This window comes from Ranitomeya variabilis, chromosome 1 (assembly GCF_051348905.1).
Source record: "Ranitomeya variabilis isolate aRanVar5 chromosome 1, aRanVar5.hap1, whole genome shotgun sequence".
In the NCBI taxonomy this organism is placed as follows: domain Eukaryota; kingdom Metazoa; phylum Chordata; class Amphibia; order Anura; family Dendrobatidae; genus Ranitomeya; species Ranitomeya variabilis.
In genome coordinates this window covers 1,118,628,617-1,118,646,034 of record NC_135232.1, presented here as the reverse complement: position 1 = coordinate 1,118,646,034, position 17,418 = coordinate 1,118,628,617, and the positions used below count along the sequence as shown (strand labels likewise).

Below are 17,418 nucleotides of genomic sequence, written 5' to 3'. Positions count from 1 at the left end.
ATTGTTATTGAAACTGAATAGCTAAAATGACATTTAGCAATGCATCGCCGCGTCCATACAAATATCTAAAAAGATGCGGCTCTTACAAAAATGGGAAAAAAAATAATAAAAGTGCAGAAAAAAAAAATTGGTAAAAAAAGGCCCTGTTCTGAAAGGGTTAATAATAATATTAATATTGTTCATCTACAGGTCAGTGTCAGATGTAATGTTTAATAAAGTTGTTGAAAAAAAAAGTCACGCTGCTGACATGTGGGGGCGTGGTCAGCCGAGGGGGCGTGGTCAGGCGAGGAGGCGTGGGCGGTGTCAGTTCGGGCTGCGCGGTCACTGCTCTCATTCATCCCGGGCCGGGATATGTTGTGCTGAGTCGGACAAGGGACTGATTTCTCCCCGTTACAACAGGGACCATGCTGCGGGTGTGCAGGAAGGCCCGGGCGGCGCTGCTCGCTAAGGTGAGTCCTCAGTAGAGCGCGGTTTTGGCTCCGAGCAGCCGGCAGCACTGGGTGTCGGGTTTGGAGGTGACGGACACGTCTGATGCCGGGCGGCGGCGGGGAGACGTCTGTGCTGCCCGTGGTTAGCGGCGATACACCGGGCCGCACAGCGGACTACTGCTGCCCTCAGCCAATAGGGGATGATCCCGGTTATGTCAGTAACCAATCACATCGCGCTGGAAAAACTAATTTAGCCAATCACAGGCAGGTTCATTGACCTTTCAACTGTATTACGTGAGCGACGTGCCTCCTGGCCAATGGAGTGCAGCTTAGCTGTGAATGACGTGCAGCTTAGCTGTGAATGACGTGCGGCTTAGCCAATAGGAAAGCTCGGGTTTGGCAGGTCGGACGGGACATTATTGCACGTCCTGAGGACAGATGCTGGCAGACTAGCGGCATGTCACCGAGGGCGGTGTGCGGAGAGACAACGCTGGGGGCGCTCTATACCGCGGTGTCACCCCCCGGGGCTCCGCTCCGGCCTGTCAGCAGCTCAGGTCACACACTGGCCGCATTTATCCTCGGGAGGACGTGACCTTGTAGTGGGTGTCACTCCCAGCCTGGCGGAGGAATGCTGTGCGGCCTGAGCGTGCGACAGACGCCAGCCTACCGCAGTGCCCTGCTGCCAGTGTGACCGGGGCTCTGCTGCCTACTACTTTTGTGTGTCACATGACTTTTGACCCTTTTCCAACATGTATGGCAATGTCAAGTGGTTTCCAACTTGGGTCTCTTGCCCTCCATCAAGGTGCTCCTACAAAGGCCTCTATTGCCACCCATCGCGGTGCTCCTACAAAGGCCTCTATTGCCCCCCCATCGCGGTGCTCCTACAAAGGCCTCTATTGCCCCCCCATCGCGGTGCTCCTACAAAGGCCTCTATTGCCCACCATCGCGGTGCTCCTACAAAGGCCTCTATTGCCCCCCCATCGCGGTGCTCCTACAAAGGCCTCTATTGCCCCCCCATCGCGGTGCTCCTACAAAGGCCTCTATTGCCCCCCCATCGCGGTGCTCCTACAAAGGCCTCTATTGCCCCCCCATCGCGGTGCTCCTACAAAGGCCTCTATTGCCCCCCCATCGCGGTGCTCCTACAAAGGCCTCTATTGCCCCCCCATCGCGGTGCTCCTACAAAGGCCTCTATTGCCCCCCATCGCGGTGCTCCTACAAAGGCCTCTATTGCCCCCCCATCGCGGTGCTCCTACAAAGGCCTCTATTGCTCCCCCATCGCGGTGCTCCTACAAAGGCCTCTATTGCCCCCCATCGCGGTGCTCCTACAAAGGCCTCTATTGCCCACCATCGCGGTGCTCCTACAAAGGCCTCTATTGCCCCCCCATCGCGGTGCTCCTACAAAGGCCTCTATTGCCCCCCCATCGCGGTGCTCCTACAAAGGCCTCTATTGCTCCCCCATCGCGGTGCTCCTACAAAGGCCTCTATTGCCCCCCCATCGCGGTGCTCCTACAAAGGCCTCTATTGCCCCCCATCGCGGTGCTCCTACAAAGGCTTCTATTGCCCCCCATCGCGGTGCTCCTACAAAGGCTTCTATTGCCCCCCATCGCGGTGCTCCTACAAAGATCCCTATTGTGCCCCATCGCGGTGCGCCTACAAAGGCCTCTATTGCTCCCCCATCGCGGTGCTCCTACAAAGGCCTCTATTGCCCCCCCATCGCGGTGCTCCTACAAAGGCCTCTATTGCCCCCCATCGCGGTGCTCCTACAAAGGCTTCTATTGCCCCCCATCGCGGTGCTCCTACAAAGGCTTCTATTGCCCCCCATCGCGGTGCTCCTACAAAGATCCCTATTGCGCCCCATCGCGGTGCTCCTACAAAGGCCTCTATTGCCCCCCATCGCGGTGCTCCTACAAAGGCCTCTATTGCCCCCCATCGCGGTGCTCCTACAAAGGTCTCTATTGCCCCCCATTGCGGTGCTCCTACAAAGGCCTCTATTGCCCCCCATCGCGGTGCTCCTACAAAGGCTTCTATTGCCCCCATCGCGGCGCTCCTACAAAAGTCTATTGCCCCCCATTGCGGTGCTCCTACAAAGGTCTCTTGCCCCCCCATCGTGGCGCTCCTACAATGTGTCTGGGTTTAATAAGAGATTAGTAGCTCAGTGTTTGAAATAAATTGTGCAAGTGATCAGCAAGTTCAACTCCCCCAGGGAGACATTTTGCTATTTTGTCCAAAAAACCCCCAAAACAACCAAAAGAGAGATGTGCCAGCAACAAAGTAATGCTCAGATATCAAGTAAAGTCTCATTTTTATTTAAACAGATAATTAAAAGCATTCAGACAATCACTGATTTACAGACACAAAACTAAAATACACATGTATAATATACCAGTAGTAATACACTGATTATATACAACTAATTGTTATAATGTACACATGCGGTGTATACATACTGCTGGGCGCAAAGTAATTTGGGTGGTCAGAAGATTTTTCAGTTCATTATATGGCGCACAGCTTGTAACGTTGCTCATCGCCGGAGCCCGCGACCATCTTATAAATGTGCCCCTGCTGTAGACTGTCATTCTCTCTGCCCATGACGTGATCGCGGGTCGCCTATGGGTTCTCATGACAGCCGGGGGTCAGCTGGTGAATGACAGCCAGGGGGTCAGCTGGTGAATGACAGCCGGGGGGGGCTCAGCTGGTGAATGACAGCCCGGGGAGGGTTAGCTGGTGAATGACAGCCGGGGGGGGTAGCTGGTGAATGACAGCCGGGGGGGTTAGCTGGTGAATGACAGCCGGGGGCTCAGCTGGTGAATGACAGCCGGGGGGGGGCTCAGCTGGTGAATGACAGCCCGGGGGGGGTCAGCTGGTGAATGACAGCCGGGGGGGTCAGCTGGTGAATGACAGCCCGGGGGGGGTCAGCTGGTGAATGACAGCCGGGGGGGTCAGCTGGTGAATGACAGCCGGGGGGGGGGGGTCAGCTGGTGAATGAGAGCCGGGGGGGGGGTCAGCTGGTGAATGAGAGCCGGGGGGGGGGGTGTCAGCTGGTGAATGAGAGCCGGGGGGGGGGGTCAGCTGGTGAATGAGAGCCGGGGGGGGGGGGGGTCAGCTGGTGAATGACAGCCGGGGGGGTCAGTTGGTGAATGACAGCCGGGGGGGGGGGGCAGTTGGTGAATGACAGCCGGGGGGGGCAGTTGGTGAATGACAGCCGGGGGGGGCAGTTGGTGAATGACAGCTGGGGGGGGTCAGTTGGTGAATGACAGCCGGGGGGGGGGGGCAGTTGGTGAATGACAGCCGGGGGGGGGGGCAGTTGGTGAATGACAGCTGGGGGGGGGTCAGCTGGTGAATGACAGCTGGGGGGGGGTCAGCTGGTGAATGACAGCTGGGGGGGTCAGCTGGTGAATGACAGCCGGGGGGGGGGGTCAGCTGGCGAATGACAGCCGGGGGGGGGGGTCAGCTGGCGAATGACAGCCGGGGGGGGGGTCAGCTGGCGAATGACAGCCGGGGGGGGGGGGGGTCAGCTGGCAAATGACAGCCGGGGGGGGGGGTCAGTTGGCGAATGACAGCCGCGGGGGGGGGGGGTCAGCTGGTGAATGACAGCCGGGGGGGGGGGTCAGCTGGTGAATGACAGCCGGGGGGGGGTCAGCTGGTGGATGACAGCCGGGGGGGGGGGTCAGCTGGTGAATGACAGCCAGGGGGGGGGGTCAGCTGGTGAATGACAGCCGGGGGGGGGGGGTCAGCTGGTGAATGACAGCCAGGGGGGGGGGTCAGCTGGTGAATGACAGCCGGGGGGGGTGTCAGCTGGTGAATGACAGCCGGGGGGGGTGTCAGCTGGTGAATGACAGCCGGGGGGGGTCAGCTGGTGGATGACAGCCGGGGGGGGGGGGGGTCAGCTGGTGAATGACAGCCGGGGGGGGGGGGGTCAGCTGGTGAATGACAGCCGGGGGGGGGGGTCAGCTGGTGAATGACAGCCGGGGAGGGTGTCAGCTGGTGAATGACAGCCGGGGGGGGGGTCAGCTGGTGGATGACAGCCGGGGGGGGGGGGGGTCAGCTGGTGAATGACAGCCAGGGGGGGGTCAGCTGGTGGATGACAGCCGGGGGGGGGGGGGGTCAGCTGGTGAATGACAGCCAGGGGGGGGTCAGCTGGTGGATGACAGCCGGGGGGGGGGGTCAGCTGGTGGATGACAGCCGGGGGGGGGGGGTCAGCTGGTGAATGACAGCCGGGGAGGGTGTCAGCTGGTGAATGACAGCCGGGGGGGGTCAGCTGGTGGATGACAGCCGGGGGGGGGGGGTCAGCTGGTGAATGACAGCCAGGGGGGGGGGGTCAGCTGGTGGATGACAGCCGGGGGGGTCAGCTGGTGAATGACAGCCAGGGGGGGGGGTCAGCTGGTGAATGACAGCCGGGGGGGGGGGGGTCAGCTGGTGAATGACAGCCGGGGGGGGGGGTCAGCTGGTGAATGACAGCCGGGGGGGGGGGGGTGTCAGCTGGTGAATGACAGCCGGGGGGGTCAGCTGGTGAGTGACAGCTGGGGGGGGGTCAGCAGCTGGTGAGTGACAGCCGGGGGGGGGGTCAGCTGGTGAATGACAGCCGGGGGGGGGGTCAGCTGGTGAATGACAGCCGGGGGGGGGGTCAGCTGGTGGATGACAGCCGGGGGGGGTCAGCTGGTGGATGACAGTCGGGGGGGGGGGTCGGCCGGTGAATGACAGCCGGGGGGAGGGGGTCAGCCGGTGAATGACAGCCGGGGGTCAGCTGATGTTCCCCGTCATCAGGAAGCTCCAGCCTGCGGTCAGGCTTCCTAGGAGACGGTGATTTCTGCTATATACAGCCATGCTGCGGCCTTTCTCCATATAGCACAAGCGATCAGATGACCGCGGCTTCAAGGCGTCTAAGGGGACTAACAAGAGCAGAAAAAAACATTTTAAAAATATTTAAAAAAACAAAAAAAAACAAAATTCAAATCGCCCCCTTTTCCCACATTAAAAATCCATTGTTTCACCCCACAAAAAATAAGTCATCACACAGCTCTATCGGCCAAAAAACAAAAATATTACGGGTCTCTGGGAGATGGCGACACCACCCCCTACCCAAATTTTTTTTTTTTGCAGACTTGTGATTTTATTTTTCACCACTAAAATAATTAAACTTGTTTGGTATCGCCGTGATTGTATTGATGAGCAAAATCATACTGCGAGTATAAAACGTAAAAATAATTCCAAAAAAACCAATGTCGATGTGGTAAAATGAATGGTGTCATTCAAAAGTACAACTCGTCCCACAAAAAACGAGCCCTCATACGGCCGTGTGGACAGAAAAAATTATGGCTCTGGGAGGAAAAAACGGAAAATGGCTGCGGTGTGAAGAGGTTAAGACCCCCGCGCACACCTATATGAGGGTGCGATGTGTGTAAGGCTGCGGCAGACCCATCGAGGTTTCCTTCACTTTAGGAAATGTTTTTTATTTTATTGTTTGTTTACCGCGCGATCATACAGAGCGGATGATAATGCCACGCTTCTTTCACCCTAGGGCGTTTCCCCCTTTTACCTTTCGGCTTTTCTTTGCTCCGTTTGTCTGGGACTTTTCAGCATACAATCGGCATGAGCCTGACATGTATCAGCGCATCATTACTATGTGATGAGAAGAGAGCGCTGGACGTCTTGTTGTCTTTTTTTTATTTTTTTTTAATTATATATGTATATATTTTTTTGTATGTGGAATAAATGCGGACCTCGCTCCTCTCCCTTGTTCTTCATCGGATGCACATGCGTGAGCGCGGCTTGGCGGGCGTGCACCGGGCTCCATGCGGCTCGGCGGGCGTGCATCGGGCTCCATGCGGCTCGGCGGGCGTGCACCAGGCTCCATGCGGCTCGGCGGGCGAGCACCGGGGCTCCATGCGGCTCAGCAGGTGTGCACCGGGGCTCCATGCGGCTCGGCGGGCGTGCACCGGGGCTCCATGCGGCTCGGCGGGCGTGCACCGGGCTCCATGCGGCTCGGCGTGCGTGCATCGGGCTCCATGCGGCTCGGCGGGCGTGCACCAGGCTCCATGCGGCTCGGCGGGCGAGCACCGGGGCTCCATGCGGCTCAGCAGGTGTGCACCGGGCTCCATGCGGCTCGGCGGGCGTGCACCGGGGCTCCATGCGGCTCGGCGGGCGTGCACCGGGCTCCATGCGGCTCAGCAGGTGTGCACCGGGCTCCATGCGGCTCGGCGGGCGTGCACCGGGGCTCCATGCGGCTCGGCGGGCGTGCACCGGGCTCCATGCGGCTCGGCGGGCGTGCACCGGGCTCCATGCGGCTCGGCGGGCGTGCACCGGGCTCCATGCGGCTCGGCGGGCGTGCACCGGGCTCCATGCGGCTCGGCGGGCGTGCACCGGGCTCCATGCGGCTCGACAAGCGTGCATTGGGCTCCATGCTTACGATATCCCGAGCTGATCTTCATCTTCAATATAGTGAATGTTTTCCGCTCCCGGGGTCCTGCCTGTATTATATTATCCCATCCCGTCGCCCCTTTCCTTGGAGGGACCCCCCTGGGACCGCAGTGTGTAACTGCATTATGAATATTTTATATCATTTGCACAGATTTCTGTTTTTTCCCTTTCCGCCATGGCCTATTTTTATTATTGCATTTTTTTTTCTTCCTTTCCCAGAGCCATACGTTTTTTCCACCTGAGCTTTCAATGGGGCAGATTTTCTGCACATTTCAGGATACTTACGTTTTTGTGTTTTTTACATCAGTTTTTGAGTCTGCAGTCTTTGTTTTATTCATTTTTTTTTTTTATCTTTAAAGTCAAAAGGTTTTTATGCATTTTATTTCTAAAGAACAACATGAATATAGCAGATGAATCTCTCCCTTTCCCCTAGTTTGTTTGACAGCAATAGGGAGTGTCCCTCCACCTGCCTAGACTGATTAATAGCTCCTCAGTGTCCCTCCTCCCTACTGAGGTCTCGCGCTGCTCAGGAGGAGCTGTGGCAGCCGAGGCCTGGCTCTGCCCGGGGCGAGGTGCGGCAGCCGAGGCCTGGCTCTGCCCGGGGCGAGGTGCGGCAGCCAAGGCCTGGCTCTGCCCGGGGCGAGGTGCGGCAGCCAAGGCCTGGCTCTGCCCGGGGCGAGGTGCGGCAGCCGAGGCCTGGCTCTGCCCGGGGCGAGGTGCGACAGCCGAGGCCTGGCTCTGCCCGGGGCGAGGTGCGACAGCCGAGGCCTGGCTCTGCCCGGGGCGAGGTGCGGCAGCCGAGGCCTGGCTCTGCCCGGGGCGAGGTGCGGCAGCCGAGGCCTGGCTCTGCCCGGGTAAGGGGTTATCTTTCATTCTGTGCCTGCACCAAATGGCATCCGGTAGAGCCTGAGAATAATGTAGAAGATGTCTCCGAGGATGGGTCGGACACAGAAGTCCTGTCCAAGCCAAGAGGAAACTTCATCCTGAATACAGCGTAGGAGTTTGTGGCCTCTGTCGCGAATTTATAAAGTGATTTCCAATTGTACATTGTTGCAGGATTTGTAGGGGGGAAAAAATAAATTGGGTGGCCTTGGTTGTTAGTGACACTTCTTCTACTTCTCTTTTGTAGGAATGCCTGTGTATGAAGACGGCACATAACCCCCTCCGGGTTACAAGAGCGTACTCCACCCCACCATCCGGGTATGGCCATTACCAATTTATGTTCATTTTTCGCTATGTGGGTGTACTTCAGGGGTAGAGTCTACTTCTGATCCTCACCATTAAAGGGGTTTCCTATTGTTGATGACTTTTGTCAAGGTGTCAGGAGTGCTGAATGGATCCATATGCGCTGTGTGAGAGTGGCCGAAACCGCAGCGATCAGAGCTGGCTCCGATCATAACAACCTCTCTTAAATGGCGCTACTAAGTGTGACACCAGCATTTTATCAGGCTTCCTATACGTGGCGGATGACCCTTTTGTCCCCATCGCCCCCCCCCACCCAACATGTGATTGTGGTCGCTGATAAGTTGCAATGTCCTCAGCTGCCGTGATGTCTCTTCTGCACTTCGTGATCGTGTCTTCCATCTTGGTACACCTGTGATGACCGTCCTGATGCTATGGTTGGACTTCATAGGAGATCCCAGTTCCCAGTACACTGCGATACAATTTTTCCAAACTCCACTTTTGGGGGTTTTCAGTACAGTACATGGAAAAATGATCACTTATCCTGCAAAAAAAAGATCAAGCTCTTGTACATCCGTGTAAAATACAAATAAAAAAAGACAAAAAATGGTTGTGTCTTCAGGGGGTTAAATTGGCATAAATTAGAGGGTTGTGTCTGCCCTGCATATCTCGGCCGTCACACAGGATCCTGTATTTTTCAGCATCGTGCCGCTCTGCAGCAGCCGTGTACTTGACGGCCGCCGCTCGCCCTCTGTGTAACTTGAGCCCGGCACGTACACCGACGGCTCGGTTACTGCCTTGTCCTCCTGTGTCAGCGCCACATGACGCCGTCCATAGTCACAGTAACGGCACCTTTTGTTTTCTTGCAGGCCCTCCGCTGGGAAGATCGTGGCTGCTGGCCTCCTTTTTGCAGGCGGGGGCGTCGGGGGCACTGTGCTCTATGCAAAATGGGATCCAAAGTTTCGTGACAGTGTGGAGAAGTCTGTTCCTTATTCCGACAAACTTTTTGATCTCGTCCTAGGAGCTGCGCCATATAACGTACCAGTGCCAAAGAAACCAGTAAGTTGGCTCGTGGCCGCGTGGAAGGAATTGGTAAGAGTCAGAGTCTCGTTCCCTGCTGGAGCGGAGCTGGGTACGGCCATGTGCTTGTAGGCTTTGGCACTAGAGATGAGCTGTGGTTGACCTCTGCGGTACCAAGCATGGTCACGGGACCCAGTCATAGACCTGCTGATCTATTAGAGGTACTGCAGGTCGGACCCCCACCAATGAGGCATGGATGACCACAATTCGGAGCCGTCACTTCGCACTTAGTTTGGCTCCGATAGCAGTAAGATGTCATCACACCTGCGTCTCACAGACACAAAATACTAAATTATATTCTCTATATCCAGACTTGCCCCTGGGGGGTAATATTGAGTGATTTACCCCTAAACTTGGTCATGTACCATTTTTTTCCTTTTAGGTGAAAGCCTCCGGTCCTCTAAAGATCTCTTCAGTATCGGAAGTGATGAAGGAATCCAAACAACCCAAGAAGGAAAGTATCGAGGCGGCATCTGCTCCTGGGGAGAACACCGAAAGTAATTTGATTTTCGTTTTATTTTGTCTTTTTATCCCGGTTATTTTTCTACCGTTATGACACTTTTTTTTTTTTTCATTGCAGCTTCGTCACACGTTGCACAGATCATTTCTGCCACCGGTGACGCAGTGTCAGTCCCAGCATCTGCGGTGCATGAAGAAGAGGGTCCCAAAGTGTCCGAGGCAGGAGACCACAAGGCGAAACACCCGGCAGGGGCCGGTAAGAGCGCAACACCTGCACTAATCCTCTCTAATTTATATGGATATGTCCAAAATCTGAAGCGTAGACCGGTCTCGCATTTGGTTTTTGCCCAACTGTGCTGCTGCGAGGGGATAACAAAAAACCCATCAAACTTTGCTGCCTTGTCCGCTTTAGTCTGCGCGTCTACTGCTCGCAATGTTCAGAATCGCTCATCTGACCTCATCCTCTTGTGTCTTCCAAGAACAATGTAAGGAGTGCGACCATGAGGAGTCTCACCACCTGAAGGAACGGCCGGCGGAGGAGGTGGCCGCCCGCCTCGTGCAGCAGGAGAAAGAAGAGCGAGAAAAAATTGAATGTAAGTCGCAATCGTGAAATGTAAGATCGAAATATATATATATTACTTATTTTTTTTGCTGGGGTTAGGACGATATTGCAATGTTGCTAGACTTCAATATGAGGGAAGCAAAAATAAAGAAACATTAAAAGATGTTCCTCTTTGTGCCTGGCTTTGGTCTGCTTATTCCTCCATACAATAGCTCAGTCCTTTCCGCACCTCCACCTTTCAGAGCACAGCTACTTCACGAAATGTGGCTCCTCTTAGGCTTTGTACAGACTTTGGACATATATACCAGTATTGTTCCATGACGCGCTCCCCAGTAAGGGCCTACACTGGTGTAATTCCCACATTGGGTCTTCTCCAATGCCGAGAGCTGTGAAATGCTGGGCTGTTTGGGAAGACACAGGTTTTCTGCGTCATTTGTTTTTTTTATATCCTTCTTTTTGTTTCTTCAGCTGTAGCCGCTTTACTAGAGGAGGCGCTGAGCAGTACGGCGCGCGTCACCCTCCAGGCCATCACCTCCCAGGAGTCGGCTGTACAGGCGGTCAGCTTTCATGCCCAGAAGTTGCGGGAAGCAATGGATGACACCAAGGTGAGTGCACACCCAGCTGTGCTTCCTCAGTGTGGCTGGAGTGTTGTTCCTGTCTGGTGACGGCCGCCTCCTTCTCTAATCCCCAGGTCTCGGCTGAGCAGAAGTCTTTGCAGTGGCGGGATTTGGAGGATGCCTTGAAGGTGCGCAGCAAAGCTGTGGATGAAGCAGCTGATGCCCTTCTGAAAGCAAAGTTCGTATCAGCCGGTTCTGCGCGTCCTGTATGAGCTGGAACCATATTGTTCCCGTGACACGACCTGCACTATATAGACATAAATGACCTCCCGATACATTCCCCGCTGGCGGGTCATTGACGTCATCTCATTTCTTTCCTCAGGGAAGAGCTGGAGCGGATGCGGAGCGTCATTGACGGCACAAAGAAGAACTCTGTCAATGGCGCCAAACCTCACATCATGTCCGCCGAGGAAAATCTGCATCGTATGATCGTGGACCTGGACAACGTGGTTAAAAAGGTACAACGTAGCTTATGTAACACATACAGGTATATGGTGTCCAACTTATTGTAAAGAGACTGAGGGATGATGGACGTCACGTCTGCAGCGAACAGATATAGTTCAAGGGACCCTCCGCCCTGACACTTGTCGTGTATAATAGTCGCCTTAGCTGTTTGCTATCCTCTTCACTGATACCGGCATACGTCATCCTGCATCCAAGATGGCGATGTTATCGAGGCGTGGTTCATGGTGGTCGTACTGGGGGAGAAGGTCCGGCCCCCGAGGCACCATGTAGGGTGACAAGTGTATAGGGTGAAGGGTTATAATTACTCACAGTACAATAGTTTGGGTCTCTCACAGCAATTCTCTATCGAAACCCCTTACTGCACCCATAAATCAGGGTTCCCAGGTAGTTAAGGTGCACGGTGACTGCATGGACATTTGGTGTACCCACCAGAGGACCACCCTGTCCTCCAGCATTTGCCAGGATCAAAGGAAAAAGCTCTGATGTGTTAGGCATTAGGAAATGCAAAAATTGAAAGGGGGAAAAAAGCAATAAATTGTGATATTGTGCTGGGAAACGTATAAGCCCCTTCCTGTTTTAGCCCCCGCTGTGCCAAGAGGGACCTTCAAATGACCACCCGTGCACTGTGAGAACTGTACACTCCTACCGTGAAAGATGGTGGCAGTCAGTTGATTTATCCATGTAACCGCTTCCTCATCCGACACCACTTTTTTGCAAGTGATGGGGGTGATAAATGAGATGGAGACCCCGTCAGCATGCTCCTAGACCCCTATCGGTGTGACCTACATACATCTCCGACTGTCGCTTTTTAATACTTTGTTTTTGTCCACACGGTGATCTTCATGGTATCGTTACTCTCCGGTGTCTGACTCTCGTCTTGTCACCGCAGGTACAATCTGCTCAGTCCGAAGCGAAGATCGTGGCCCAGTACCACGAACTGGTGGCCGCCGCCCGAGAAGACTTCAAGAAGGAGCTGGATAGTATCACGCCGGAGGTGCAGCCCGGCTGGAAAGGGCTCAGTAAGTGTCCTGTGTCCCGAACATGTCGCCGGCGTTCACCAGACCACAGTTGTATAATGGTGGTGCTGAGGACGTCACGTGTCAGAGGTCGGCATCACAGAAATGTCACAGGAGAGGAGGGGTCCGGGGCATGTGACGCCCAGTAGAGCAGGGGACAGATGTTGTCGGGGTCTTAACTGAGAACAAAACAACCTCCATGGGGTGAAACATTGATTTTGCTTCTGGACATGTGTGAATTTCTGTGACGCCTACTGTCAGGCCTCCATTATGTCTGCGGCATAGTGGGGGATAATTTGGGAAGTGCTAGTGTGGGGGGCAGTGTGGTCACTCTGCATGTTGTGGCCTTATGCTTATGTGGGGGGAAACTTTCTGCTGCTGGCATGTACACAGGGATTCCTGATAAACGGATGTCTATGGGGGTTACCAGGAGGAGCAGCAGAGTGCAGGAGGGCAGAGGAGGAGGAGCAGCAGAGTGCAGGAGGGCAGAGGAGGAGGAGCAGCAGAGTGCAGGAGGGCGGGGGAGGAGGAGCAGCAGAGTGCAGGAGGGCGGGGGGAGGAGGAGCAGCAGAGTGCAGGAGGGCGGGGGAGGAGGAGCAGCAGAGTGCAGGAGGGCGGGGGAGGAGGAGCAGCAGAGTGCAGGAGGGCGGGGGAGGAGCAGCAGCAAAGTGCAGGAGGGCGGGGGAGGAGCAGCAGCAGAGTGCAGGAGGGCGGAGGAGGAGAAGCAGAGTGCAGGAGGGCGGCGGAGGAGGAGCAGAAAGCAGGGGTGGGTGGAGTAGTAGGAGCAGGGTGGCAGAGTGGGAGCAGCGTATTCCTGAGTACAGGAATATTCAGGAGAAATAGGTGGCGGATGAACGATGCAATGTGTTTGGGTGACGTCAGTTGTCTCCGTCCTGGCCCAGATTACATACTGATACATAATGTGTCATGTGACTGGCTTTGCAGTGCAGGGATTTTGCTCGTTTCTCCTCTCTTCATGTGTCCGAGGTTACTAGATAAGTGCATGGCACATGGTGGGGGATCGGTTTCCTGCGTGCTGGGGGATCGCACCCACTACTGCATGTCACCCTCTTTGCATCCACAGGGCAGCCCTCCCCACATGGGTGTAATTCTGAGAGATGAGCTCAGCCTGAACTGTGGGGGCTGCTGGCAGGTAGGAGGTTCGCAGGGCTCTGATGCTGGTGGTTGCGGACATGTCCCTGCCTCTCACTGACACCCGGCACTCTTGTCTGAGCCTCCCGGCTGGCGTTGCTTGCTCCCGGCTGGCGTTGCTTGCTCCCGGCTGGCGTTGCTTGCTCCCGGCTGGCGTTGCTTGCTCCCGGCTGGCGTTGCTTGCTCCCGGCTGGCGTTGCTTGCTCCCGGCTGGCGTTGCTTGCTCCCGGCTGGCGTTGCTTGCTCCCGGCAGGCGTTGCTTGCTCCCGGCAGGCGTTGCTTGCTCCCGGCAGGCGTTGCTTGCTCCCGGCTGGCGTTGCTTGCTCCCGGCAGGCGTTGCTTGCGCTGCGGTCTCCCTTACAAGCCTGCTTACTTAGTTCACACTGTCAGTGTTGCGGGTTAGACGCTGTAACTCGTACATTTCCAGGAGGAGCCGCAGAGGAAGGACGAAATAAGGCTGTAAGACACTCTCCGTGTCGCACACATGCTTAGAGCTACTATATGTTACGTGGGTTGTTTCGCTCTTCCTGGCATTGTCCTTTCTCGGCCTCCGGCGTACCTCCCCGTGCTGCTCGCTAGTTCCTATTTGGGGGGCACTAAATTATAATTTTGGAAACCACATTGGCACCTCAGGGTGCATAGCAAAAATGGGGGGGTGGGATGATGGATGAGCTGTATGTGATGGGCATGAACGGGGGACGTACGCTGGGAGGATGTGGCTTCTCTGCACGTAGAGTCTTGTTAGCCCTGCGGAGCGGCATTAACCTCTCTAAACCTTCCTTTTTCTGTTTCAGAGATTTCCGATCTAGGTGAGTTCTGCTCCTGTCTCCTAACACTGACACCTTCCTGTCCTCTACACCCGTATCCTCTGCATGTCACACCGTGTTGTCTGTCTGCGTCCCCTGTACCTCCCTCCGTGTAATGTGCTGGTCAGATGAGTAAGTAATGGAGTCGCGTATTGCTGCGGATCCACATGCCGATACCACTGTGACTGGGCGGAACGTGCGCTCAGCCTGATCAACTGTCAGATAGACAAAGGGGTTCTCCTCCTACCCGTCTTGGGTTACACAGATAACACACTGATTTGAACGTGTAATACCTAATTTCTGCTGCGGTGGCACTGCAGAGAAACTGCACGCTTACTGTCGGGTTGCTGATCGCTGGAGGTCCACCAGAGCTTATCCTCCAAGGACCCCTCAGACAAGTAGGGATTGTCCAACATCTGCTGTGTGACCACTTCTGGAGTCACTGCTGCTGGACATTAAAGGCGATTTCCATCTTTGCGACCACATTTTTTTTTTTTCCATCGCTCCCCTGCAACTGCAATTACAACATTTTTGCAAGTCTGTCTTGAGTTTGAGGTCGGCTATTGGGGTATCCCTCGGATGGGCCGATGCCGTCACACCAGGCTCTGTGCAACCTGCGCTACATTATCCGTCTTATTCTCCACTCGCATCCAAAGCTGCATGCATAATTGCGCACAACCTCCTGCTGGAGTAGGTTCTAGGAGATGATCTTGCAGCTCTGGATGTGACTGGAGTAAAAGGCCCCAATATCAAAGTAATGCAAGTGAAGCTAAACTGGAAATGACCATCTGTATATATTATTGGCCTTGTCCTGTGCAGCCGGCAAGCTGAGCACCGAAGACCTGAACTCGCTGATTGCCCATGCCCACCGCCGCATCGACCAGTTACACAAGCAGCTGGCGGACTACCGGGTGCGAGAAAAGCAGCACATCGAGGCCGCACTAGAGAAACAGAAGCTGGAGGATAACAGAGCGCTGGAAAGTGCCGTGTCCAAGTCGCTGGAGCATTACCGGGCCGAGATCAAGCTGGAGCAGGACAAGAAGGTACGGTCGGGGCCTCCTCATAGTGGACGGACGGATGACCCTTTCTATTGTGCGTGTTTCCAGCAGGGAGGGGGGTATTTATTTATTTTTTTGCATTGCTTGTTATGTAGAAATTCTATAAAAGCCTCATTCTGATCCATTGCAGGCGGAAGAAGTGCGGGAGGTGATGGAGGCCGAGATGAGGACTCAGCTGCGCAGACAGGCCGCCGCGCACACTGACCACCTGCGGGACGTCCTGGGGGTCCAGGAGCAGGAGCTGAAGGCTGAGTTCCAGCAGGTGGGCCCGCTACCCGGCTCGGGGGTTGACGATTGACCCCGGCTTTAGCAGGACCGGACTGACATTGTGCTTCTCGCCTACAGTCCCTCTCGGAGAAGCTGTCGGAGCAGGAGATGCAGTTCAGACGTCTGTCTCAGGAGCAGGTCGATGGCTTCACGCTGGATATTAACACGGCCTACGCCAGGCTGAAGGGCATCGAGGAGGCTGTTGAGGGTAAGCGTTTACTTGTAGACCGCGATTTATGTAATTGTAAGGAATTGGCTGCCGCCATCATGGATTGTTTCCAAGGTCTCCCCAGGGCCACCATAGTAATCCCATTCACAGCGGCACAGACTAGACTAGCGTCGGCCGCACTCCCAATATCGACAGTCTCGTGTATGGAGGCGCTGGTAAACTGATAGTCGGGTAGATGTTCATGTGCAATTTTTTAGGCTGCCGACCCTTGTTCTCACTGAGATGAGTCATCAGCTGAGATGCCTTTCGACAGCGGACTCAGAAAGCTCGTGTGTATGGGAGAGTCAGCAGAGATGGTCGCGTTCTGAGCTCCAAATCCTCTGCATAGGCCTAAATGAAAGAATTCTGTCCGCCTGCGGTCACCACTAGGGGGAGCTGATGAATTGAGTGCAGACTCATCCACTCTGCGGTGGCTGCAGTCAGATGTTGGAGGCTGTTTTTTTTTATAGTGCATGTATGTGCTTATCGTCAGTTCCTGGGGGCGGTGGTGGGGTGGTCTCTGCTATAATAATGCCTTTGTGTATTGCTCTGGTGCAGGACATGCCGTCGCCGAAGAGGAGGCCAGAAAAGCCCATCACTTGTGGCTCTCCATCGAAGCCTTAAAATTTACATTGCGATCCGCCTCAGGTGAACACCCCACCGAGCCCCTAGAGGGCGCCGTCCAGGGAATAAGAGCAAGCTGCTCCAACAACGAATTTACGGAAGCCCTGACGGCCGCTCTTCCCCAGGAGTCCTTGCAGCGTGGCGTCTACAGCGAGGAGGCGCTCAGAGCCCGTTTTTATACCGTCCGTAATCTGGCCCGCCGGGTGGCGCTGATCGATGAAACTAGAAACAGTCTGTACCAATACTTCCTCTCCTACATACAGTCCGTCCTCATGTTTGAGCCCAAACAGCTGCACCCCCCCGGCGAGCTGACCGCCGAGGACCTGGACACCTTTAAATTGCTTTCTTACGCCTCTTACTGCATCGAGCACGGAGACCTGGAGCTGGCGGCAAAACTTGTCAACCAGCTGAGAGGAGAATCCCGACGGGTGGCTCACGACTGGTTAACCGAGGCTCGACTCACCCTAGAAACAAAGCAAGTCATCGACATCCTGTCCGCCTACGCCAGCGCCGTGGGCTTGGGTACCACACAAGTACAGTAACGGGAAGGGGTGCGTGGCAGAATTCAGTCCCTGGTCGCACACAGAAAACCTAATTTAAGTTCCGGTTGTTTTGGCGTTTATGTAAAAAATGACCCCGATCACAGTAGAGTTTTGTTTGCACTCCGACGACCTCTCCGAAACGACAGCTCGCACCTTTATCATGTCTGCAAACCACGGGGACGGCACGTCCCACACCTGGTATTACTTTTTTTTTTTTTTTTTTAAAGTTTTCAGGTTTTACTGATCCAACCAAAAAGAGAATCATTCTAATAATTTACTGTTTATGCCTCGTGGAACATCTGAATAAATCAGAAATCAGTTTCTGTGCAGTCTTTACTGTGTTTTTTTTTGGTTTTTTTTTAAGCTTAAACTAATATTCCCATCTCAAAGATCCTGTCCCAATATGTAGTAGGTGTACAAATATTAATATTAGCTAATACATCCAATTAAAAATGTAGTATAGTTCTCCTGATTCACTATGTTGCTTACCCCGTGTACAGGGCATTTCAGTAGCTTCGGTATCCATAGCTACGAC

The 17,418-nt window shown here is 54.9% G+C and overlaps 1 protein-coding gene across 2 annotated transcripts; it reads left to right on the top strand.

The window, feature by feature from the left end:
* Positions 1–236: 236 nt before the first annotated feature.
* On the top strand, positions 237–17,202 carry IMMT (inner membrane mitochondrial protein). 2 transcript variants are annotated; one of them, XM_077280233.1, is made up of 15 exons: positions 264–449; positions 7,975–8,045; positions 8,897–9,086; positions 9,490–9,604; positions 9,688–9,822; positions 10,046–10,159; positions 10,597–10,733; positions 10,820–10,923; positions 11,068–11,203; positions 12,100–12,229; positions 14,173–14,187; positions 15,004–15,227; positions 15,373–15,504; positions 15,588–15,717; positions 16,276–17,202. In XM_077280233.1, the coding sequence occupies exons 1-15, from the start codon at positions 405–407 to the stop codon at positions 16,881–16,883; spliced, it is 2,286 nt and encodes a 761-aa protein (XP_077136348.1). In that variant the 5' UTR covers positions 264–404; the 3' UTR covers positions 16,884–17,202. The 2 variants fall into 2 exon arrangements, with proteins under 2 accessions (XP_077136349.1, XP_077136348.1); XM_077280234.1 differs by lacking the exon at positions 14,173–14,187 and having other exon boundaries at positions 237–449.
* Positions 17,203–17,418: the final 216 nt, after the last annotated feature.